This window comes from Peromyscus eremicus, chromosome 6 (genome assembly GCF_949786415.1).
Source record: "Peromyscus eremicus chromosome 6, PerEre_H2_v1, whole genome shotgun sequence".
NCBI lineage: Eukaryota > Metazoa > Chordata > Mammalia > Rodentia > Cricetidae > Peromyscus > Peromyscus eremicus.
Genome location: NC_081421.1, coordinates 95047330 through 95073780, shown reverse-complemented (window position 1 = coordinate 95073780; position 26451 = coordinate 95047330). Strand labels below are relative to the sequence as shown.

Below are 26451 nucleotides of genomic sequence, written 5' to 3'. Positions count from 1 at the left end.
AGTTAAACATATTTTTAAAAAATATATGTTGTAGTTTTCTTCTGGAACCACAAATAATGCCAGATGTTAAAGACTCAGACATCAAACATTAAGTATAACTTTGTTATTTCAGAATTTCTCAGCTTTTTCAGATAAAGGAATTTGTTGTGGAACAGGCTTTTTGTACACTGTGAAGATGTGTTGCTCTTATTGGCTTAATAAAGAGTTAAATGGCCAATAGCTAGGCAAGAAGAGGTTAGGTGGGACTTGCAAATAGAAAGAAAGCTCGAGGATGAAGAAGGGGCTAGTCATCAGGAGACACAAGGAGAAGCAAGAGAAACATGCTGTACTGAAGAAAGGTACCCCAATGTGGTAGAATGTAGATAAGAAATATGGGTTAATTTAAATTGTAAGAGCTAGTTAGTAACAAGCCTAAGCTATCAGATGAGCATTTATAATTAATAATAAGTCTCTGTGTGGTTATTTGGGAGCTGGCTGCCAGGAGAGAATATTATGTCTATGTGAATTCACTTTCCCCCTTCCAAACACCTATAAATGAAAAACCCTCAAAGATATCTTGCTCAATCTAGTTTGGGAAATGCAGACCATGAAACTGATACCTACTCAGGTTTTACCCAATTACTATAAAAGACTGTTGGAGCAGTTTGTGGTTCAATTCTCTGAAATATTCTGTTTTAATTAAATTTTCTATTGTCCACCCCATGATGGGTACAATTATTCTTTTCTGCTTGCCTATCACCTTTCTATGCCTGCTTGACTTCTGCTAATCAGGACAGACATTGATTTTATAATTCCTAAAATAAATCATACCTACCAATAATGGCAGTAATAAAAAATAGTAACAATGAAGTAATGAGACTCTTCTTGACCATGGACTTTACCATCTTTACCAGCACACAAATGTTCTGAGCATATTAATACATTTCTTTCCAATGTTTTTCATGCAATATTTATAGGGATCTGGAGAAAATATGGTGAAGTTGCCTGAAGCAGAGGCAGCTGCCCCACCTATATCAGCTGCTGGTCACACTTGGGCTGACGGGGGAGCTGACTTCCTTAAGCTGGCAAAGAACTAAATATATTGAATAGAGAAATCATAGAATTCATAAACAGGAAACATTAAAAACACATGTATTTTAGTCACACTACTAGTAACGCTTTTGATTTGCTCTAAAACATCTTGGTATAAGCAGTACAAAATTTAAAGGCTATTATTTGAAGTAATTATTTAAAATTCACAGAAGAGCATGTTGCTTCTAATGTGTAAGAGAAGAAAAGAAATTAGAAAATATAGTTATGGCTGTACAAGTTTGCATTCCCACCAACAGTGGAGGAGTGTTCCCCTTGCTCCACATCCTCTACAGCATAAGCTGTCTTCAGTGTTTTTGATCATAGCCATTTTGACAGGTGTAAGATGGTATCTCAGAGTCATTTTGATTTTCATTTCCCTGATGACTAAGGATGTTGAGAAATTCCTTAAATGTCTTTCAGCCATTTGAGATTCTTCTGTTGAGAATTCTCTGTTTAGCTCTGCAGTCCATTTTTTTAAAAAATTGAATTGTTCAGTATTTTGATGTCTAGAAACATACAGAGATGACCAGCCACACTAGTGGAAATCCATGAACTGTGGACCAATAGCTGTGGAGCCCTCATGGGACTGGACTAGGCCCTCTGGAGATTCAAGAGAGTTGTTTAACTTGAACTGTTTGGGGGGCCCCCAGGCAGGGAATAGGGATCTGTCCCTGGGGCAGGAGCCGGCTTTTTGGAGCCCAGTGCCTAAGAGGTGACACCTTGGGCAGCCTTGGTGCAGGGGGGAGGGGCTTGGACCTGCCTCAACTGAATGTACCAGGCTTTGCTGACTCCCCATGGGAGACCTTGCCTTGGAGCAGGTGGGAATTGGGGGTGAGTTGAGGGGGAAGGCTCGGAAGTGGGAAGAGGGAGGAGGGAGGGATCTTTAGTTGGTATGTAAAATGCATAGAAAATTTCTTAATAATAAAAAAATGTAGTTATAGGAAATACTCTTTTTAAACCAAGAGAAACATCACTGAAAACCCCCGTATGAGGCTGAATGGCCAAGCAGCAGCAGCCTTTGAGTCCTACAGCCTGTATCTCTCAGCCTTTATTTCATTGTATAGTTAGCACTGCTATGAGTTATTAATAATAATATGGGCAGAAACGACCATAATACTTAGAAGACCTTGTTAAAGGGCCTATGATGATTTAATACCACTAACACAAATATAATTAAATAACTTGGGATGTTATGCATATAAAAATTATTAAAAAGCAACACTTTGCAGAATATTGTTCTCACAATTAATGACATAGATTAAAGGTTTATTCTGCAAGTGTGTAAAATGAAATAACAACAGAACAAATTTAATTAGTGATTTAAAAACTACTAACAGGCAAATTACATGAGTCTCAACAAAGAAAACCTTTTGATAAAGTATCTTTGTATTTTCTAGATTTACAGAGCATTTCTTTTTGAGTATCAACTAACCATATTTTAATTTTTTAAAACTTTTTTCTAGACTGATTGCATCATGCAACTTTATTTCAAATATGTTGGGGAAGAATATACTTAAAGATTTGTGTTAATCAGCTATCTATGTGCCCTCTACATAAGGCCATTTACATCTTGCCAGAATCTGTTTTAAAATCTGTGCATGCTTTTGCTGGGAACATTACTTAAGCATTCCTCCTGAAAATTAGGACATGCATGCATTATTCATGATCACATGGCTCTCAGGTACACAGACTTCAGACTCTACCCTGAGCCTCTCTGATTCTCCTTTATTTTATTTTATTACTTGTCCCCAGTCCTCTTAACCCTATTTGCCTTGTCCTTCTCATTTGAGATGGTCATTTTAATATATTCACTGTATTTCCCTAGGCTTTGAGATATATTGTTTTCTTTATGGTGCATGTGCTTTGAATGCACATTACTTTTTAAACTATTTATTAGATTTATTCATTTACTTTATGTGTGGGTGTTTTGCCTACATGTATATCTGTTTGCCACGTGGGTTCTTGGTGCCAAAGGAGATCAAAGAGGGCATTGTGGATGGTTGTGAACCAGCATGGTAGGGAAGCATAGGGTGGGACCAGCTTCTGTCTGCCTCATTGGAAAGCTGCTTTTCACCTTTCATCAGAACAGGAAGCACAAAGAGAAGAGACTGCTGCCACTCAGCTTGCTTTCTCCTTTTTCTGTTTGTGTTTCTAACAAGATCCCATCTGTGGGATGTTGCCCCCAACATTCATGGTACGTTTTCTTCCCTCTGTTAATTATCTCTGGAAACACCCTCTCATGCACACCCCAACATGATAATGCCTTCCCTGTTTCTTAACCTAATCAAACTGACAATGAAGATTAACCATCACACCTAAAGACATCATAGCAGTAACATCTTAACACAACGTTAGTGCTGGTGATGTGTGAACAAACCTAATGTGCTGTCAGTCATACAAGAGTAAAGCAGTTGGAGTTATGCACAGTACATAAAGATTGATGATAATAAATAACTAGGTTGCTGGCTCATATACTTATGATGCCATTCCTTCATCACTATTTTAGAGAGTACTTACAAAAAATAAAAACCTACTGTGAGACAGTATGTTGTCACATCAGCATCTGCTTTGTGTATCTCTTGTTAACTATGTCTCTTGGCTCTATGAGTAGTTCTCAACCTGTGGGCAGTGACCCCTTTGGGAGGTCAAATGACCGTTTCACAGGGGTCACCTAAGACCATCCAAAAACACAGGTATTTACACTATGATTCATAACAGTAGCAAAATTACAGTAATGAAGAAGAAACAAAATAATTTTATGGTTGGGGGTCACCACAACATGAGGAACTGTATTAAAGGGTCACAGCATTAGGAAGGTTGAGAACAGACTTATAATACCTAAATCTATACATTTTATGACCAAGAAAAACTCCCTAAAGACAAACGTTTCTTAGAACATATTCTTTTGTTGAGAGCATATATCTGAAATTAATTTCACTAAATATTATGAATTGATATTCTCCCCAGTGCATAAGGTTCGATTTCTCTTCATTTTAACTAGTACTTGGTGTTAACTAATTTTCTTGGTTGATTTAATTTGAAGTTGTCTGATTACAGATGAAATAGTACATCTCTTCACTTATATGCTGATTATTTAGGACTTCCATGAGTTGTCTATTTTTATTCTTTGTTCAATAGACATGAGGTCTTTGATGTCCTCATACGATAGCTGTGGGGTTCCACACTATTAAAGACACAAAAATCTTGCAATACTTGTAATAAATAGAAGCACTTTTACATTGCATCCTTGTGAGGAAAGTTCATATTGTATTCTTTTAACAGAACAAGACACAAAGCTGTGGAAACCAGTCTGGACTCGCCTAGATACTCCAGAGAACTATTGGTGAAGTAGGAGATACAAACTTACATGATTTTTGAAGCAAAAACGCAATAATGGTACCTTTGCTGTTACTGATTCTGCAGTTAGCATCAAGATATGGCTGAGACATAATTTATCCTACATTATGTTTGTGTACTGCAGGCAACATGAATAAGCATGTGACTACACTAAGGACTGAAATCATCAGAAATAAAAATGAGTTGTCATTGTTACTTGAATTAATTAGCATTATTGCAAATGCAGGTGAGGACTCAAAAAGAAATTAATTTTTTTGATAAAAAACGATGGAAGTGCTCAATATTTAATAAACATTTAGTGGTTCCAAAGTGCTGGGTGCTGAAGATGCAGCAGTGTGAATGGCAGGAAAGGCCACAGCCTTGACAGACCCCCTCCAGGATAGGGAGAAGGAGTAAATAACAATTTAGTAAAGCTGACAGGTGCAAGGTGATGAGAGAGAAGTAGGCTACGTTCAGCATGGTGATCAATCAGTGAAGCATCTTGGGACCGTCATCATGAACTGAGTCCTGAGTCAGAGATGTTAGCTTTGTGGACATTAGAATGAGAGATCAGCACACGCAAGGACCCCAAGAGAGAGGGGGCCTGGTGTAGTTGGAACATGAAGAGAAATGAGTGTGGGTTTAGTTTAGTGCACCAGGGTGAGAAGGAGGAAGGTCAGAGGTCAGAGCATCAAGGTGCTATCAGACACAGATAAGCCAAATATGGCAGGTCCTTACAGATTGTGGTAGAAACTGAGTTTTATTTAAAGTGTGGTGGGAAACCTTTTCAAGCAGTTAGGTAAGAGGTCACATGGTATGAGAAGAGAGACTAACTATGTGAGCAGTAGTGGTGTTTTGAATCTTGGTAATAGCTGTAAAAATGAAGAGAAGAATTGGGGGAGACGTTTTGGAGGTGGTGTTGACATGACCAGGGAATGAATTGGACATGGGAGATGAGGGAAGAGAGGATGTCTTGATTTCCACATGTAAAATATTAACTGTTACTTTATACCAAAGGCATGATCCCAACAGTAAAATGTGCCCTTCTTCCACGTTCAAACTTTCCCTCTGAAAAAGGACATGTTAAGAGAACAAAATAACAAGCTGGGGAGAAAGGTGGAAACCACACACCCATCTCGAGGGTGAGGCGAGTACTGGAATCCCCACAGAAACTTCAGAACTGGGAATGGCCTCAGTCGTGGTGATGGCTGCACAAAAGAGTGTATTTACTAATTGCAGACCTATGTATTCAAAAGGAGAAATATTTAAATTAAACTCCAATGAATTCCTAAAATCATAACAGAAAATATTCTCTACTATTAACAATGATTATTTCTGGAAGATATAATAATGGGGATTTTAAATCTTCTCTATTTACATCTTTGAGTTCTTTAAACTCTTTTATAATGAATACATTATCATTTCAGTGGCTATCATTTTTTATCATGTCTTTACCCTACAGAAGTGTAAGACATGCAACAGAAGATTTGTAAGTAGGGTCTGTGAAAAGAGCCACCTTCACCCTCTTTCTAACATCTGCTTGGTTCCTGAACTACAAATGGAATGACTAGAACTCTGGAAGCCACTTGGGGGCAAAAAATTCCAATAACGGAAACAGCACACAGTAAAGAGACAGAATTCTCTCCACACATGACCAGGAGGTGCCTACTCCTAGGTTTCTATTACATGGGAGAATAAACTTTAAAGTATTTAAAACAAAGGAAATTTCGCCTTTTACAAATAAGCCTAATCCTAATTTTAAAAAAAAAAATCTTTAAAATCAGCAGTAAAAGATTCCAAACAATTTAGCTAGAACATAGACAAGATACAAAAAAACATTTAGGGAGGATGAGGAGATGGCTGAGTGGTTAAGAGCATTTGTTGCAGAAGATGCAGGTTCAGTTTCCAGAGACACATGGTGACTCACAACCATTTGTAACTCCAGTTCCAGGTTATCTGATCCCTCTTCTTACCTCTGTGAGTACCAGGAAACCACATGGTGCATATGCATGCAGGCAATACACTCATACACTTAAAATAAATAAATACTCACTCTTAAAAAGACATTTAGCCAGAAAGAGATACACAGATGGTCAATCAACTTATACAATTATGTTCAACATCACTGAACATTAGGGAAATGCAAATTAGAACCAAATGAATTACCACTTTAAATACATCAAGAGGCATAGAATAAAAATAGAACACCAAATGCCAGCAAGGGCCGAAAGGAGTAGATTATGCACACTCTGATGGTGAGAATATAAAATGGTATGGATGCTCTGGAAAACATCATGTCAGTTTGTTTAGAGACCAGGCACTCAACTATACAAGTACACAGTACATACATAGCCTACAGAAGTTTAAAGACTTAGGTTCTCCTAAAAATCTTGTATTTAGAGTAAGTTTATTCAGAATATTAAAAACCGGAAGCAAACTGTGTATCTTTAACTGGTTAAATTGTTAAGCAAACCATAGCATGTCTTTGCTGGTTAGTTTTTGTCCACTCGACACAAGCTAGCATCATTTTGAAAGAGGAAACCACAACTGAGAAAATACCCCCGTCAGCTTGGCTTGTGGGCCAGCCTGTTGCACAATTTCTTAATCGGTGATTGATGTGGAAGGGCCCAGTCTACTCTGGTTGGTGCCATCCCTGGGAAGGAGGGCCTGGCAAAAGCAATCACATGGAACAAAACAGGGATAGCAAGCCAGTAAGCAATGTCCCTCCATGTCTCTGCTTCGGTTCCTGCCTTGAGTTCCTGCCCTGACTTCTCCTGATGGTGGACTACTGAAACCTTCCAGGTGAAATAAATCGTTCTTCCCCTTTTGGTCATAATCTTCACCACAGTTGCTCTGGGTCATGATCATTATCAGAGCAATAGAAAACAAACTAAGCTAGGAGTTGGTACCAGGATTATGTGGTTATTGTGAAAGGCATGACCATGTCATTCTGGGTAGGATTATGAAAAGAGTTTGGAACTCTGGGCTAGAAAAGTCATTGAGTTTTCAGAGCTTAATGTACTGTTGTGGAAACACTGTAAGTCCTTTATGCACAACATTCTAAGTGCAAAGGCATGTCCTATATATTTAAACTTCTTTCTGATGTACACATCAGCAACATGTGTGGGCACATGCTCACATGTGTGGTCTTTTTTCCAAGTGTGACTCTATCAATTTCCAGCAACTTCCAGTCTAGACTACATGTAAGTGTAGCAGAATTTCTTCATCATGCAATATCTAGTTTCCCGAATAAAGCACCCCAGGTATGAGCTGGGTGTTGGTGTGTTGTATGACAGTCTTGATTGCAGAGAATTACAGCTGCAAGTTTAAGTTGGAAGTCAGTTCCTATCAGGAATGGGAAAACACGACGACCTTTCTTTCTTTTTTTTTTTTTCTTTTGTAAGCTTCTGTGGCAAACAGCCACATTCCTTTTCTCTTCTAATTTTTACTAGAATCCACATGCTTATTTATTGTACATTTTTTCCTATGAATGGATAAAGAAGGATCAAGTGAGGCTAACTCCAATCAGAAGGAATTCTGAGCAGTTGACGGCTGGCCAACAAGCAGGAACTCCGCATCACTCACAAGTCATCTGCTCTAAATGCCCAGAGAACAGCGGGAGCCTGCAATGCAGGGCGACCCATGATTGCTTTTAGATGCATTTTTCCATAATCAGAAACAGACTTAGCATGTTAGCCAAAGGTTAATGTCACTAGCTTTCAGGATCGCTTTTCACATTCATTGGAAACTAAACTCTTCAGGGTAACCAGTATTTGTGCTGGTTATAATAATAAGGTACACACTGTTTAGAATTACACATTCTGGGGCTGGAGAGATGGCTCAGAGGTTAAGAGCACTGGCTGCTCTTCCAGAGGACCCAGGTTCAATTCCCAGCACCCACATGGCAGCTCCCAACTGTCTGTAACTCCAGTTCCAGGAGATCCAGCATCCTCACACAGACATACATGCAGACAAAACACCAGTGCACATAAAATTAAAAAAAAAATTATGAAAAGGAATTATAAAAAAAGAATTACACATTCCATCCATTTTTATGGTAGTTTGTGTATCACTTTTCTCATCCCTGTGTCCAAAAATATGACAAAAACATAAGGCTTTATTTGGGTTCATGGTCTGAGAGGGGAATCTGTCAGGACGGGGAAGACACAGAACCTGGTACAGCTTGGTTCATGGTTGCAGAGATGTGTAGCTGCTGATTTTTTTCAGGGCTTCAACCATGAAGCAGAGAGACTAGGCTAGAAGCAGTACTGGGCTGTAATCCATGAAGTACATCCCTTTCAGAAATCCACTTCTACAGGGTACGTTCAACCTCCTAAAGATCCAAGAATCTCCCCCAAATGATGCCATTGGCTGGTGGGCAAGTATTCAAACACATGAGCCATTAGGGGGTTATTTCACATTCAAACTGTAACAATTTGCCCAAGACCCCATGGGCCCATGGCTATTGCAAAATTCATGCAGTTCAATTTCAAAAGCCCCCACTGCAGGGAAACTCTATTCGAAAGTCCAGAGTCTTTTCTGAGAGTCAAGGCAATCGCTTAACTGTGAACCTCTGCTAAACAAAAGTAATTTATACATATCCAATATGCCGTGACCCAGAGTAAGTAGTCCCATTCCAAAAGAAAATAATGGAAAACATAAAGAGTGAACTAAAGTATAACCTAAAACCCATAGGGCAAACCCTGTGTCCATATCCATCACTCATGGTGGCATCATGTGGGCTCCAACAGTCTTGGACAGTCCTGCCTGTAGATGTAACCAACCGTCTTATTTCCCAGCTGAAGTTCCCTCTTCTCAGATGATCCAGCCTCATAGCAAATTGAAAAAAAAAATCTAAGCAGGACATGCTCCTTCAGCTTTTCTGCCACGGCATAGGTACACTAACGACTCAGTCCCTGTCAGAAGTCCCTCCAATGTTCTTGGGGTCTCTATTGTAAGTTAAACTTCATTTTCACAGATTTACAGTGGTTTCTTGGGACCTCCATCCAGGAAATTATGACCCTGCCACACATTGTCTAACTGCATGGCTCTGTGGAACTCCTGAGTAGCGTTCAGGACCATGTAACGCCTGTTTCTGCATGCCTACAAAACCAGAACAATATGGTCAACAATGTCAAGTGCTGCTGTCAGCTTAAGATGCAGCCCAGCCCCACTTCATGATGGGCTCTGCTTTAATTCCTGCCTTGAGTTCTTGCTCTGACTTCCCTTCATGATGAACTGTAATTAATAGGTTATATAAGCCAAAGAAACTCTATCCTATCCAAGTTGCTTTTGGTTGTTGTCTTTATCATGGGGGTAGAAACCAAACTAAGACAGGCAGGTATGGTGGTATTTTATTTGTACTGAAATGTGATTTTAATTGTATGTTAATAAATAAAGTTGCCTGGGGGTCAGAGCTATTAGAGCCATAGCAAGAGCGTGGCGGTGGTGGCACACACCTTTAATCCCAACACTTGGTAGACAGAGCTAGGTAGATCTCTGTGTGTTCAAGGATACAACCAGCATTGGAGACACACGCCTTTAATCTCAATACCAACCATAGAAGACCTGGAAGTCTCTACAGACAGGCAGTGATGAGATTGGCCCATAGGCAAGTCTGTGGGGAATTTTCTTCATTAATGATTGCTGTGGGAGAATTGTACAGTCTGGTACAATCCTCAGGAAAGTCTCCATTCCCACTTGAAACCTAATGGGAAAAGGTTTTTTTTTTTTCCTGTCTGCCTTTTATTCTCATTCTGCTCTTCTACAATCGCCATAGCTACTCATTAAGCTGTGCTTACAGCAGTCTGGGGCTTCTGTGCCTCATGTGTCCAAACTTTCCCACATTCCTCCCACAAGGCAGTTGTTTTGTTTTGTTTTTCCAAGACAAGGTCTTACTATACAGCTCTAAATGTCTTGGAGCTGGCTATGTAAACAGGCTGGCCTCAAACTCAGAGATCCACCTGCCTCTGCCTCCCAACTGCTGGGATTAAAGGCGTGTGCCAGGATGCCCGGCTCCACAAAGAAGTTTCAAAGCCCTGTGAATTACATGATCAAGTTTACCACAGCAACGACCACACTTTCTCAGAAGGAATTTCCTTTATTAGTTACTTTTATCATGGTTGTAACCAAATACTTGACAAGGAACAACTTAAAGGAAGCTTTATTTTATATTATTTAATTTGAGAAAATAGAGTCTATCATAGTGGGGACATGATGGAGGGACTAGTATAGGTTTGGGGGGAGGTTGGGCAGCGGAAACATGCAATAGCTGATAGTTACATGGCAACAACCAAGAAACAGAGTGCTCAGGTTGGAAGCAAGACTCCGATATCATCTATTGGGTCCACTTACTCCAGCTAACCCCAACCTCCCGAAGAGTCCATTGATGCCCAAAGAAATGTAATCTGACAGGGACCAAGACTTCAAACAAAGTAATTGGGGGACATTTCACTTTGAAAACACAACAGTTTGATAGAGTGTATATATATATAATTTTAAATTATTTTATATTTACATGTATGGGTATTTTTCTTGCATATATATATATGTATATATATATATATGTGTGTGTGTGTGTGTGTGTGTGTGTGTGTGTGCGCGCGCGCGCGCGCGCATCAAGTGAATGCATGCTTAGTGGCCATGGAGTTTAGAAGAGGACATTGGATTCCCTGGAACTGGAGTTACAGATGGTTGTGAGTTTCCATATGGATGCTGAGAATGAAACCTAGGTCCTCAGAGAGCAGCCAGTGTTCTTAACCAGAACTATCTCTCCAGGCCCAGTAGATATTGAAAACAAAGCAACATTCTTTAACAACAACAACAACAAAGCCCACAGTATTCACTTGATACAAATCTCTAGATAACTGTTTTATCTAGTCCTTTGTAAATTAAAGAACAAAACTTTTATTTCCTCCTTAGGCCCAAGAATTGTACAAGTATTTAAAATCCAAAACAGATCACTGAAAACAGGCAGGACTTGAAATTGTGAAATCTCTTTAAATGCAGGTTTCATTATTGCTTCACCACAGACCTCACACTGCTTTTCCAATTGCTTTTGCCATTTCTAACTTAGGTTTGGATAGGAGACAATACTCAACTTTTAAGTAAGAACTGAGCTACGAAAGCAAAAGACAGGCTTTTCATTTGAATGTGCAATCTCACAGAACCACATGTTCCTCAGACATCAGACTGAGCCTCAAGAAGTAGCTTACTTATATATTATTTTATTTCTCACAGAAGTTGGACAGATTCTTGACTCCTGTGTGCAGGTTACATGTGCAACTCCCAGGATTTTACTCTCCTTGCTAAGTTTTTAATTGGTATTTTGTAATACATGCGGACACTGAGTGTTGTCCATCTGAGCAGCTTTAAATCATTCCACAGACTATGTCACTTATAATAAATACAGACCTATTGGCCCATGATCCTTGAAGCTGGGAAATCCTAGACCAAAGGATAGGTCTCTGGGGAAGGCCTTCTTGCTACATCATCCTTAGCAGAAAACAGGACAAAGGAAGGGAGAGAGGAAAGAAAAAGGAGACAGAGGGAGGGAAGGGATTCCCTCCAAACCCACAGTTTTATGGTGAGCTCACTTTTGCAATGATTCATTGATAAAGTGCTGTTCCTGTGGCCAACCGCCATTCTTTGTCCCCATCCCTCAATGCTGTCACATGGGATTATTTTTAATACCTGCTTTTTTCCCAGAGAAACATTCAAGTGTAGCACAGTGTGACCTGTTTGAAAACTACAAAACTACATTGCTTTCCTTTTAATGGAATGTTTAAGTTTACTGAATCTTCCATCCCGATGACCTCTGCAGCTGTTGCAGTACTAGTGCCTTTAGAACACTACTTTTTCTCATTTGTTATTAGTTCTTTGAGAATTTCCTGCAATGCATTTTGATTATATTCATCTTTCCTCCAACTTCCCCCAGACACCTCCCCTGCTATAGCTACCCGACTTGTGCCCCTCCTCCTCCTCCTTTTTTTTTTTTTCTTAAGAAACCCATCAAGTACAGTGTATGAGGCTCATGTACTTTTGGATGTGTGGCCTTCACTGTATGGTGGTCCATACCCCAGGGAACACAATCCTAGAGAAAACTGTCCCTCTCTCTTCTTCCAGCAGTTATCAAATGATAACTTCTCAGCTAGGGCCAGGACTTTGTGCTCCTCTTCCTTCTCAATGCAAAAGCCTGCAAAAAAAATTTAAATGTGCAACTGCCCTGTTATGTCCAAGAAGCATAGTTTTTGGGGTTGGGGATTTAGCTCAGTGGTAGAGCACTTGCCTAGCAAGCACAAGGCCCTGGGTTCAGTCCTCAGCTCCGAAAGAAAGAAAGAAAGAAAGAAAGAAAGAAAGAAAGAAAGAAAGAAAGAAAGAAAGAAAGAAAGAAAGAAAGAAAGAAGCATAGTTTTTTTGTACTCATCCACCATCTCTGGTTCTTCTACCAGGATCCCTAACCATGGGAGGAGGGGGTGTGATGCAGATGTGTATTTTAGAGCTGAGCAGTTCACAGACTCTTATTCTCTGCACACTGACCACTTAGGAGTTTCTATGTTAATTGCCATCCAATGCAAAAAGAAGCCTCTCCGAGGAGGGTTGAGAGAGCAGTAATCTGTGAGTATAATGATTAGTCATTCGGAGTCAGTTTAATGCTATGTCCATGTAGCAGAGTAATAACAGTAGGTTCTCCTCTAGGCCTGTGACCATTCTAGACACAAGTTCTTGGCTCTGATAACGGGGCTGGAATGGGTTTCGACTTGGAGTGTGGATTTGAAATTCAAGGAGCAAGTGGTTGTTTCCGCCCATGACATTCCTATCACTACTGCACCTGTGGGCACGCCCTGTGGGGCTGGTCAGGGTTGTAGCTCACAGGGTCCAGGGCTGGGAAAGGTTAGTGATGCTTTTTCTCTCCCAGTAGTGCACATAGCACCTTCCAGCACTGCAAAAGCTACCAAGTAGAGATAACGCCGTCAGGCGAGTACCAGATTCATTTCCCCATGTTCTCCGACTCAAGTGTGTGGTGTCTTTGAGAGTTTCCTGCTGGAAGACTACTCTTCCTAGCTTTCCTAAGGGAAAGTTGTTTCTGCCCCTAGAAGTGGCCACATCCCATTTTCTTCTGTAGGCATTTTGGCCATCTACACACAAGGGTGATAAAAATTGCCCCCTTCCCATGAAAAAAACGTGGTCCTGCCTAAGGTCAGACCAAGCCTCTCCTTTCCTCCTTCCATATCTTTCTACAGATGCTTTAAATAATCCAAGTCTTTACTTCAGCAATAAGGTCTTGCTGTCAAGTTCTGGAGGGTAACCAAGAGTACTGGCAAGAGTTGGGGTTCTAACCTGCAATATTTGGGGTTCTAAAGGACTTCACTGGTCAATGGCTCCAAAGGAGGTAACCCATTCCTGTACATTCATAGCATGGGGATTTTTGTTTGTTATTCTGTGGTGTCTAGTAAGAGCAGTGTTGCTACATTACAAGGTAACTCCATTCAAGGTTTTCATATATGTTTATGTATATCTTCGGAAGTTTCTACAGTAGGTCACTGTTTTAAAGGAAATACCTTGGTAATTGTATCTAAATAAAAGAATGTCTTATAAAAAGTTATTTCAATGCACATCCTCAAAATTAAAACAAACCTTTACACCTTTTCTTTTCATAATGATTTAACTGATTTTTAAAATACAATAAAGGAGGACTAGAGGCATGGCTCAGTGGGTAAGAGCACTTGTTGCACAAGCATGAGGACCTGAGTTCAAATCCCAGCAACCACATAAAAAGATATGTATAATGGATTTCCCTGGGAAAGGGAAATAGAAGAGATCTCCTGGATAAACTGGGGGTGGTGTGGGAGGGTGAGGGGATGGGAACTTAAGGGAGTCAGTTTGTTGGGCTGGGTGAGGGAGGCAGGTTGGGGGAAAGATGGAGAGAGAGAGAGAGAGAGAGAGAGAGAGAGAGAGAGAGAGAGAGAGAGACTGAGATTTGATGGGGGGGCATTTTGGGATTAGGGAGAAACCTAGTGCCAGAGAAACTCCCAGGAATCCACAAGAATGACCCCAGCTAAGACTCCTAGCAACAGTGGAGAGAGTGCCTGAACTGGCCGTCTACAGTAATCAGATTGGAGACTACCCTAATTGTCATCAGAGAGCCTTTATCCAGTAACTGATGGAAACAGATGCAGAGATCCTCAGCCAAGCACTGTGCTGAGCTCCTAGAGTTCTCCTGAAGAAAAGGAGGAGGGATTGTATGAACCAGGGGAGTCAAGACCATGATGGGGGAAAGAAGAGAGACCCACAGAGACAGCTGACCTGAGCATGTGGGAGCTCATGGACTCTGGACCAACAGTTAGGGAGCCTGCATGTGTAGCAGGAATCTTAAACAGTCTTATTAATAAAATCAAACCCAGGCAGGTATTGGGGTGAACGCTGGAAAATCAGAGAACCAGAACAAGCCACAGCTACCTCACCTCGCCAGTTCCTCAGCTGGTCCTGTTTCCTCAGACTGGAAGCTTCTGTGTCCTCATCCAGAATGGGTCTCAGCTGAACTGCTGCTAGAAGCTTGAAAGCTTAACCAGCTAAAAGCTTCTAGTTTCTGGTCCTCACGCCTTATATACCTTTCTGCCTTCTACCACCACTACCGGGGATTAAAGGCTCGCTTTCTAGGATTAAAGGCATGTGTCACCATGCCTGGCTGTTTCCAATGTGGCCTTGACTCACAGAGATCCAGAGGGATTTCTGTCTCTGGAATGCTAGGATTAAAGGCGTGAGTGCCACCATTTTCTAGCCTCTGTATCTAGTGACTGTCTGTTCTCTGACCCCACATAAATTTATTAGGGTGCACAATATTTTGGGGAACACAATACCACCACATGCATGGGACTGACCTAGGTAGGTCCTCTGCATGTATGTGACAGTTGTGTAGCTTGGTCTGTTTGTAAGGCTCCTAAGCAGTGAGATCAGGACCTGTCCCTGTCACTTAGCTGGCTTTTGGGAACCTGTTCCCTATGCTATGCTGTATTACCTCGCCCAGCCTTGATGCAGGGGAAGGAGCTCCTTCCTACCTCAACTAGATGTGCCATGCTTTGTTCAAGCCCATGAGAGGCCTGCCCCTTTCTGAATGGAGACTGAGGAGGAGAGGATGTGAATTAAAAAAAAAAAAGATGTGCATTGCCCCATGTGCTGGTCACTTTGGCACTAGGAAAGAGGCAGAGACAGGAGGATCATGGGATTGGCTACACTGAATGATTCCAAGTTCAGTGAGAGACCCTGTCTCAAAGGAATAAGGTGGAAAGCTATACATCAGAACACTGGACATCATCCTTTGGTCCCTTCATGCATGTACAGCCCACATATGCACATACACCACATCACACTCATACATACACAAAACATATAGTAAACGTTTTCTTAAAACTATTGAGATGCTATACAAACTGGATTACAAGAAACCCAGGAATTAGTTCACATGTTGGACTTCATTGTGTTTCCCTCTGAAGTACTTATTTTGATCTCATAATATAATTTGCATCAAGGAAATTAACAAAACACCAACAAAACCATAAACCTATCTTTCTTATTTTAGTCCCTTTCAGCGAATCAGTTTCATGCTTTGTCCTTTATCTGCCTAGTATGCCCTTTTGCTGTATTAATGGGTAGAAGCGTTTAAATCTTTACCCTCTTTGAACTATTTTAGCTTATTCTAGACAACTCTGAACTTTGTTTTCTCCAATGTTCAAGAAAATTATCTCCAAACACAAACCAAATTATACTAAAAAAATCACAAAACAGGTAAACAGACTAAGTCAGCTGACCCTAATGTGTGCTGCTGAAGAACTGGGTGTTGGTGCTGGCAGGCCAGTTGACAAATGCCAGCCGTGGTCAGGAGTCCTTGTATCTGTTTAGTAGAACAAGTGTGTATCACGGACAGTAGGACATGCCCGTGAGCATCCTTGTCTAAACTGCAGTTTGTAAATGCCTGTCCATTGGTGGAGAGAGGGCTGATGCTGCATATGGAGACATGGAGATGCGGATGTCTGCAGACATGTGGCTATAGTTTAATTCAGGATTCACAAGACCGCACTGTAGTGACTCACACTCTGCCTTTCTCCTCACACCATATGCTCTTTATAGTGGCTTACTAAACTGTGCCATTGGGACAGCTTATTTTAGTCATGTTTGAAATGATAGAATTGTAGTTTTCCGCAAATGGTAGGAAGACTTGGACAGATCAGATATGATTAGACCAATTAGTATATGAAACAGGATCAATATCAGGTTATGGTAGAAAAAATGAAGGGGTGTGTGTGTGTGTGTGTGTGTGTGTGTGTGTGAACTATACAGAATAGATACATAAGCTAATGGAAATTGGAGTGCTTCTCATTTAGGAAATAGCTTGTTACTAATCTTATTATTTGAAATAGAAGCTGTCAGGGGAGTAGAATTGATATTTTCGAGAGTAAGAATAACCAATACATTTAGGTTGTATTTATATTAATATCATTTGATTCTTTGCAGTCACAGGCTAGGGAACTTGCACAACAGTAATTTATTTCTCACAGTTCTCAAAGCTGAGAAGCCACAGATAGTGATGCTTTCTGTATTTTTAGTTGGTTATTAATATGGTAACTTGAACCCTGTCTCTCCCAGAGGGTAGAAACATCATGTCTTTACATGGCAGAAGGCAAGAATGCAAAAAGGGGATAAAGTTTTCCATCAAACACCTTTATAAAAAGCAAGTAACCCATCCAAAGGTGTAGAGTCCTTATGACTCAATCACCTCCTAAATGCCCCATCTCCTTCTTTCCAATGCAGATTCGTGGCTGTTCAAGGTGCTGAGAATAACTGGACCCTTGAGTGTTCAGCCCTAAATAGGACATTTGTACACCTGCTCAAGCCTCAGGGATCACTGAGAACGAGGGGACAGGAAGAATAAAAGAACTGGAAACAGGGCATGTCTTAACCAATGAAGTCATGACCTCACAAAACTGGGCCTGCCCAGTCAGTCATGGGTTGGGGAAGGGCTCATGGAGCCCTACTTCTCCCTGATGAACTACTGTCTATCTTGATAGATTCTGGGCAAGGGACAGTCACTGTCTCTGGTTATGTACCTACTGAGAATCCCACCAAGCTCCAATGGATAGGTCCAAACCCATGGTCTTACATACAATTCTGATTAAAACACAGTGGGTCTCAAAACAAAACAAAGTCAGATAAACTAATCACCAGCCAATCAAACAAAACAAGCAAACAACCCAAAGACATGTGGGATGGGTAATAGGTGTGTGGGAGAGATTAGGTGGAGGGTTACAATAATCAGAACTTAATACATATATGAAATTGTCAAAGAGGAAATGCAATAAAAAATATTTTTAAAAGTCACATTTTCCAGTGTTGGGAATTAACTTTCATCATGAAGTTTTGGAAGAAACAGAAACAATGTAACAAGTGGTGGGAAATGTTCTAAGGTATACAATAGGCAGCTGGGCATACAGGTTTGGAAGTATCATTCTTAAGGGTTTGTAGGCAGATGTCTAAATTGTTATGTGTATCATTATTTCTTTAAACAAAATACCTACAAATGAAATTGCTTCCTCAAGGAGTATGAATTACACATGGACTTCAAACATTTTCTTCTCCCTCTTCTCACTTTCTCACACATACTTGTGACCCTTATGTTGACAAGGTGAATGGGTGTACAAATAAGCATGTACAGAATCTACAGGTAGACTGATATAGGCTAGTATTTTATAATTCACTGGTGGGGGGGTAGATTTTAAGAGTTATATCCCTTTCTTTGTAAAAACTCCAATAATTCTCTGATGGATCCCATTGACATGGTAAGTACTATAATTGTATTGATCCATCCTTTACCAGTCTAGCTTCCATGCAGGAAGTTGGAATTCACTCAGTTATTTTAAAAGGATATTGTGCATTGGGATGGCTACCCATCCTAGAGTGGATGGAATAGAAGGGGGAGTTGGCATGTTCAGAGGCAACTGAAGGTGAAAAAATGAAGGGCTCTTTTAACTGGCTACGACTTTTTAAGAAAGAGATGGTGTCCATTCCCTGGATTCCAGGAGCAGAAAGGATGAGAAATTAAGAACAATAGCTTGGTTTGTTCCGCCTTCTGATTTTTTTGCCCGTCCTTCAGTCATTTTTATTGGGAGGCAAGAGATTTTGAACTGTAGTTACCACACTCCCAGCCCAAGCACCCCTTCAGAGCAGCATAGATAAATATAGGGATCGAAGATCCCCAGAATTCAACCTGCACAGCACTTCAAGGAGGGAAAAGGGGTATTCTCTAGACAGTAAACTGCATGATATATATTAATCTTTGAGACTTCATAGACCCCAGGGCCTACCACAGTGCTTGCCATACGAAATGCTCAGTGAGTAAGTATCTAGTCCTATCATTGGCAAAAAATTTAAATCAGAGGTCATGATTACCAAGTAATACAACTGAGTTTTAAATAAATATATATCAACACTATATTAAAAGTGTTTTACAATATACTTTTTGGAAATGAACATTTTTTTAATATAATTCTACCATTATGTTAGTAATTTTTTTCTTTTCTTTTTGGTTTTTCGAGACAGGGTTTCTGTGTGGCTTTGCGCTTTTCCTGGAACTCACTGGATAGCCCAGGCTGGCCTCGAACTCACAGAGATCCGCCTGGCTCTGCCTCCCGAGTGCTGGGATTAAAGGCGTGCGGCCGCCCCCGTATTTGTGTGTGTGTGTGTGTGTGTGTGTGTGTTCGCACGTGGCGGTCAGAGAACAACTTAGGGGAGTTTTTGAGAAATGCATGATACATTTCCAGGACACTCTGTACTAGGTGTTTATTCTTTGAATGTTCCAACTCTTTCTGCTTTTTTTTTGGACAGGATTTCATTACGTAGTGAAAGACCCTCAGCCTCCCCGCCTAACATAACTTAGTTTAGCTGTTCTTGAATAAAGCCTGAGAGGTACTGAGGAGCTCAGTTAAAGGTCAGAAAAACACCCTGTACCCTAGACAAAAGCGTGGGCAGGCTCGGGGAGAAACCACGAGCTGTCCTGGGTTTGAACCTGGCCTCACTTGAATCATCCAATCAGAGCAGGCCTCATTTGCATCCTCCAATCAAAACCCTGTAACCAGGCTTCTTGTTTCTGTACCCGTGCCCTACCCTATAAAAACCCTCTGCTCCAGCCCGTGGGCGCGCCAGTCCCTTGAGCTTCTCGAGAGTCTGTGTCGCCCCGGGTACCCGTGTTCCTGAATAAAGCCTCTTGCTGTTTGCATCTGATTCGTGGTCTCGGTGTCTTCCTTGGAGGCGAGGGTCTCTCCTGAGGGAAGACTGCCTTCGGGGGTCTTTCATTTGGTGCATTGGCCGGGAATTGAGACCCCCTGCCTCAGGACCACCGACCCACTGTCAGGAGGTAAGTTGGCCGGCCACTGTTTGTCTTGTCTCAGTCCGTCTATTTGTTTTCTGTTTTCGTTGGGCGCCCTAAGTCAGGTCTGAGTCGGTGGGGGCTGAAGGAGCTGACGAGCTCGGACTTCGCCCACCGCGACCCTGGAAGACGTTCCACGGGTCACTGAAGTCCCCTCTGGGGCATGGTTTTTCGGGGCCACTCCCGTATCAGAGGGATACGTGGTGCTGGTAGGGGACGGAGATCGAGGTTCCTCCGCTTCCCCGTCTGAATTTCTGGTAGGGGACGGAGATCGAGGTTCCTCCGCTTCCCCGTCTGAATTTCTGGTAGGGGACGGAGATCGAGGTTCCTCCGCTTCCCCGTCTGAATTTCTGCTTTCGGTTTTACGCCGAAGCCGCGCAGCGCAAATTTCTGTCGTCTGTGTTGTCTTTTTGTTTATCATTACTTGTCTAACACTCCTTTATCTAGAGACCACCATGGGACAGACCATCACCACCCCATTAAGCCTAACCACGGACCACTGGTCCGATGTTAAGGCCCGAGGAAACAATGAAGGTGTCATTGTTAAAAAGAAAAAATGGATCACCCTCTGCGAGGCCGAATGGGTCATGATGAATGTTGGCTGGCCGCGAGAGGGATCCTTTAACCTCTCTCTTATTTCACAGGTGGAGGGCAAGGTTTTTGCCCCTAGTCCTAACGGACACCCCGACCAGGCCCCATACATCGCCATCTGGAGATCTCTGGTCGAAAATCCATTTTCATGGGTCAAGCCTTTCCTTCCACAGCCCCCTCCAGTCTCTGGGCCCTCCGCACCCCTCAACCCGGACTCTTCCCTCTACCCTGTGCTCCCTCACAAGGAGACCCCCAAGCCCCCTGTCCTTCCCCCGGACCCTAACTCCCCTCTCATAGATCTCCTGGTAGAGGAGCCCCCTCCTTATCAGGCTGGACCCACTCGGCGACCCGGCGGAGCGACAGTGGCTCCCGCAGCCGCAGGGGTGGCTCCCGCCGCCGCGGTGGAGGCGGCGGCCGCATTAGCGGCCGCCATCCGGCCGTTGGCAGATGCTAAGGTTTCTCCAACCAGCAGGACCTCAGATGAAGACAAGGAAGATGAGGTGTCATCCCCCATTGCCGGCCGCCTCCGCGGCCGCCGGGAGGGACCCCCTACTGAGTCCCAAGCTTTCCCCCTCAGAGAAGGGCTGAACCAACAACTACAATACTGGCCCTTCTCTGCTTCAGACCTTTATAACTGGAAACAACATAACCCCCCTTTTTCCAGGGACCCCGTTGCTTTAACTAACCTAATTGAATCCATCCTAGTGACTCACAGGCCAACTTGGGACGATTGTCAGCAGCTCCTGCAGACCCTCTTGACAGTGGAGGAAAAGCAGAGAGTTTTCCTGGAGGCCCGGAAACAGGTTCCGGGCGATGACGGGAGGCCCACCCAACTCCCGAACATCATCGATGCGGCTTTTCCCTTGACTCCAGTTCAATACGCCTGAAGGTAGGGAGCATCTACGCCTCTATCGCCAGTTGCTCTTAGCGGGTCTCCGAGCGGCCGCTAGAAGGCCTACTAATTTGGCTCAGGTTAGAAATGTAATACAGGGAAAGGAAGAGACACCCGCTGCATTTCTAGAAAGATTGAAGGAAGCTTATAGGATGTATACTCCGTATGATCCGGAAGACCCAGGTCAGGCTCCAGGTATTATCCTATCATTTATCTATCAGTCTAGCTCAGATATCAGAACTAAATTGCAGCGGTTGGAGGGTCTACAGGCGTTAGGGTTGCCAGACCTAGTGAAGGAAGCAGAGAAAGTATTTAATAAGAGAGAAACTCCTGAAGAGCGAGAGGAAAAGAGATGGCAGAAACAAGAGGAAAGGGATAGGAAACAGCATAGAGAGATAAAGAGAGTTTTGGCCGCCGTTGTATCCCAGGGACAGCGGAGAGAGGGAGATAGGCCGGGAGGACGAAGGAGGCCACCCCTAGATAAAGATCAATGTGCTTACTGCAAGGAGAAGGGACACTGGGCCCGGGAATGTCCCAAGAAGCCACAAGGACCCCGCCGGCCCAAGCCCAAGACTGCGGACCTCCTTAGTCTGGAGGACTAGGGGGGTCGAGGCCAGGAGCCCCCCCCCCTGAGCCTAGGATAACCCTCAAGATCGGGGGGCAGCCCGTGACCTTCCTGGTTGATACTGGTGCCGAACATTCAGTCCTAACCCATGCCGGAGTGCCCCTTAGCCGGCAGTCTGCACTGGTACAAGGGGCAACTGGAAACAGGAGATATTACTGGACTACCGAGAGAAAAGTTCAACTGGCTTCAGGGCAAGTAACCCATTCCTTTCTGCACATACCTGAATGCCCCCATCCGCTGTTAGGACGGGATCTATTAACCAAGCTAAAAGCACAAATCTATTTTGATGAAGAGGGACCAAGGGTCACGGGTCCTAGAGGGGGCCCTCTACAAATCCTGGCCCTCAATCTAGAAGAAGAATACCGTTTGTTTGAGTCAGAACCCTCGAAAAAGGCCCCTGAGGAATTACAGAACTGGTTAGAAGAGTTTCCTCGAGCCTGGGCAGAGACTGGGGGTCTGGGGTTGGCACGCGATCAGCCACCGCTGATGATCTCATTAAAGGCCTCCGCCACTCCCGTCTCAATCAGACAATACCCAATGTCACGGGAAGCCCATGAGGGAATTAAACCCCATATCCGGAGGCTCCTGGACCAAGGGGTACTAAAGCCCTGTCAGTCCCCATGGAATACCCCTCTCTTGCCCGTAAAGAAACCGGGGACAGGGGACTACAGGCCAGTCCAGGATTTGAGAGAGGTCAATAAGCGGGTGGAGGACATACACCCCACGGTGCCCAACCCTTACAACCTCCTGAGTACCCTCCCACCGACGCACGTCTGGTACACGGTATTAGACCTGAAAGATGCCTTCTTCTGCTTGAGACTGCACCCTAAAAGCCAACTACTGTTTGCCTTTGAATGGAGAGACCCAGAACAGGGACTCTCGGGACAGCTGACCTGGACACGGCTCCCTCAAGGCTTCAAAAATAGCCCAACCCTCTTTGATGAGGCCCTGCATGCAGATCTGGCCGGGTTCCGGGTCGAGCATCCAACCCTGACCGTGCTCCAGTACGTAGACGACTTACTTCTGGCCGCCAGGAGTCGGGCCGAGTGCCTAGAGGGCACTCGGGCTTTACTGGCCAGGCTTGGACAGAAGGGCTACAGGGCCTCGGCCAGAAAGGCACAAATTTGCCGAGACAAGGTCACGTACCTGGGCTATACCCTGACTGGGGGACAGAGATGGCTGACGGAGGCCAGGAAAGAGACAATACTCTCCATTCCCCCTCCTCGCAGCCCCCGCCAGGTTCGGGAATTCCTGGGTACGGCTGGGTACTGTCGCTTATGGATCCCCGGGTTCGCTGAATTGGCCGCCCCCCTATATCCCCTCACAAAACCAGGGGTAATGTTCCAATGGGGAGAGAAGCAGCAGGAAGCATTCCAACAGATCAAGAAGGCCTTACTTGAGGCCCCGGCTCTGGGTCTGCCAGATCTTACCAAACCCTTTGAACTGTTTATAGATGAGAACTCGGGCTTTGCTAAAGGGGTGCTGGTGCAAAGACTGGGACCCTGGAGGAGACCTGTGGCATACTTGTCCAAGAAATTGGACCCTGTGGCCATAGGATGGCCTCCCTGCCTCCGCATGGTGGCAGCCATTGCAGTTCTACTCAAGGATGCCGGGAAACTGACCCTGGGTCAGCCCCTGACTGTACTGGCCTCCCATGCCGTGGAGGCCTTGGTCCGACAACCACCAGACAGATGGCTCTCCAACGCCCGAATGACTTACTACCAGGCCTTACTCTTGGACTCAGACCGGGTCACGTTCGGACCCGTTGTCTCCCTTAACCCTGCCACCTTGCTGCCGCTGCCTAGCCCATCCATAGAGCATGATTGCCTCCAGATTTTAGCCGAGGCGCATGGCACTCGCCCTGACCTAACAGATCAGCCGCTCAAGAACCCAGATGTCGTCTGGTACACAGATGGGAGCAGCTACCTGGACGGAGGAGAACGCAGGGCCGGGGCAGCTGTTACCACCGAGTCCGAAGTGGTATGGGCCTCGGCCCTCCCGCCTGGGACTTCGGCTCAGCGGGCGGAACTGATCGCCCTCACCCAGGCCCTTCGGATGGCAGAAGGTAAGAAACTCATCGTGTATACAGATAGCAGATACGCCTTCGCCACTGCACATGTCCATGGTGAAATCTACCGACGGAGGGGCCTGCTCACATCCGCAGGTAAAGAGATCAAGAACAAAAAGGAAATCCTGGACCTCCTGCGGGCCCTGTTTCTCCCGCTCCAGCTCAGCATTGTCCACTGCCCGGGGCACCAAAAAGACAACTCCAAGATAGCCAAAGGGAACCGGCTGGCGGATTTGACTGCCCGGACAGTGGCATCCCAGCCAATAGGGAATAGCCAGTTAATGGCTATACAGGACACTCCAGAGCCTCCTCCACCCGGGAGAGAGCCCATGCCCTACAGCCCCGAAGACCATGAGCTAGCAAAGAAAATGGGGGCGGACTGGGACCCACAGAGACAAGCCTACCTACTGGGGAACCGGATAGTGATGCCCACCTCTCACACCCACCATATGTTACAATTCCTCCATGCCCTAACTCATCTAAGTGAGACAAAAATAAAGACCCTGATAGACAGAGAAAACACCGGGACAATTCTGCTAAACCAGAATCGGGTGCTCCGACGGGTGGCCTCTACCTGCCCCGCATGTGCCCAGGTCAATGCAGGTAAAGCACATCTAGCCAAAGGAGCCCGTTTGAGGGGCCACCGTCCCGGTGTGCATTGGGAGATAGACTTTACAGAAGTAAAACCCGGACTCTATGGGTACCGGTACCTCCTGGTCTTTGTGGACACCTTTTCAGGATGGATTGAGGCATTTCCAACCAAGAATGAGACGGCTAATATAGTCACAAAGAAACTGTTGGAGGAAATCTTCCCAAGGTATGGGATGCCTCAGATATTGGGGTCAGACAATGGGCCTGCCTTCGTCTCCCAGGTAAGTCAGAAGGTGGCCAAACTGTTGGGGATGGACTGGAGACTCCATTGCGCATACCGCCCCCAGAGTTCAGGACAGGTAGAGCGAGCTAATAGGACAATCAAGGAGACTTTAACCAAATTAACGCTTGCAACTGGCACTAGAGATTGGGTGCTCCTACTCCCCTTGGCTCTTTACCGAGCCCGGAATACTCCTGGGCCGCACGGCCTAACCCCTTTTGAAATTCTCTATGGGGCCCCACCTCCAGTCGTGAAATTTCTCCATCCTGATATCTCATCTTTTGCTACCAGCCCCACTTTAGGGGCACATCTACAGGCCCTCCAGCTGGTGCAGAAGGAGATCTGGAAACCCTTGGCTAAAGCCTACCGAGAGCAGCTGGACAAGCCGGTGGTCCCCCACCCTTTCCAGATTGGGGACTCCGTTTGGGTTCGGCGCCACCAGACTTCGAGTCTAGAGCCACGGTGGAAGGGGCCTTATACTGTCTTGCTGACCACCCCCACTGCACTCAAGGTCGATTGCTGCATGGATCCACGCCTCTCATGTGAAGGCTGCCGGGGAGGCCGACTCAGCAGGATCCAGAGAATCAACATGGACAGTGTGCCGCACACAGAACCCCCTAAAAATAAGGTTGGCCCGCGGCTCCCGCGGCTCTTCTTCCTCCCCCTCTTCTTGCTCTCTGTCTACCCCCAGGGGATTAGGGCGGCAGAGAGCCCGCACCTAGTCAAGAAACTCACTTGGCAGGTCATCTCACAAACTGGGGAGACGGCCTGGCAGACGACCGCCCTCCATACCCCCTTTACATGGTGGCCCCCCCTAACTCCTGATTTCTGTCAATTGGCATTGAATTCGGGATTTTGGGGGGTTGAGGGCATTAAGCCTGATGCCTTAAACTCCTCCATCCACCCGGGGGGGGGGTGCATTGGCCGGATCCGGGATGCCGTCACCCTCAAGCAAGATGTATATTCGCCCAGTCGGACTTTTATGTTTGTCCGGGGGATGGGAGGGGTTGGGCCCTCGCAAAGAAATGCGGGGGGGAAGGAGATTTCTTCTGTGCCAAATGGGGCTGCGAGACCACTGGCGCAGCATACTGGAGTCCAAGCTCAAGCTGGGACCTGATCCAGACCAATAGAGGTTTCAGGAAGGTTACAGGCAAATGGCCTTGCTCAGATGGGTCCCCCGAGGTCAGCCGATTCAAGCCTGGGCTTTCACTCCCCCTAAATATAACTTTCACTGGCCCGGGGAAGGCTGATAGAAACTGGCAACGGGGGCACACTTGGGGACTCAGGTTATATGAATACGGGTATGATCGGGGCGTAAGGTTCACTATCAGACTTAAGATTGAGGAGGCCTCCGCCCCCATGGGCCCCAATCAGGTTCTCTCTGACCAGAAGCGCCCCTCCTCACCTATTCCAGCACCCCCGAAGATTACCCCTCGACTCGGTTTGACTACTAGTCCAGGTATAACTCCAGCCACTACCAAGCCACCCCGACCAGGAACCGGAGATCGGCTCTTGGGTCTGCTAGCAGGGGCTTACCAGGCCTTAAACTTAACCTACCCAAATAGAACGCAAGAATGTT

General features: G+C 44.6%; 1 protein-coding gene across 1 annotated transcript; it reads left to right on the top strand.

Moving 5' to 3' along the window:
- Positions 1 to 271: 271 nt before the first annotated feature.
- LOC131913859 (uncharacterized) lies at positions 272 to 26326 on the top strand. Its single transcript, XM_059266615.1, is given in 6 exon segments — positions 272 to 338; positions 20714 to 20855; positions 20994 to 21284; positions 21286 to 21928; positions 21931 to 24604; positions 26262 to 26326. Coding segments are annotated over 6 exon segments (3882 nt in total).
- The last annotated feature ends 125 nt before the right edge of the window (positions 26327 to 26451 follow it).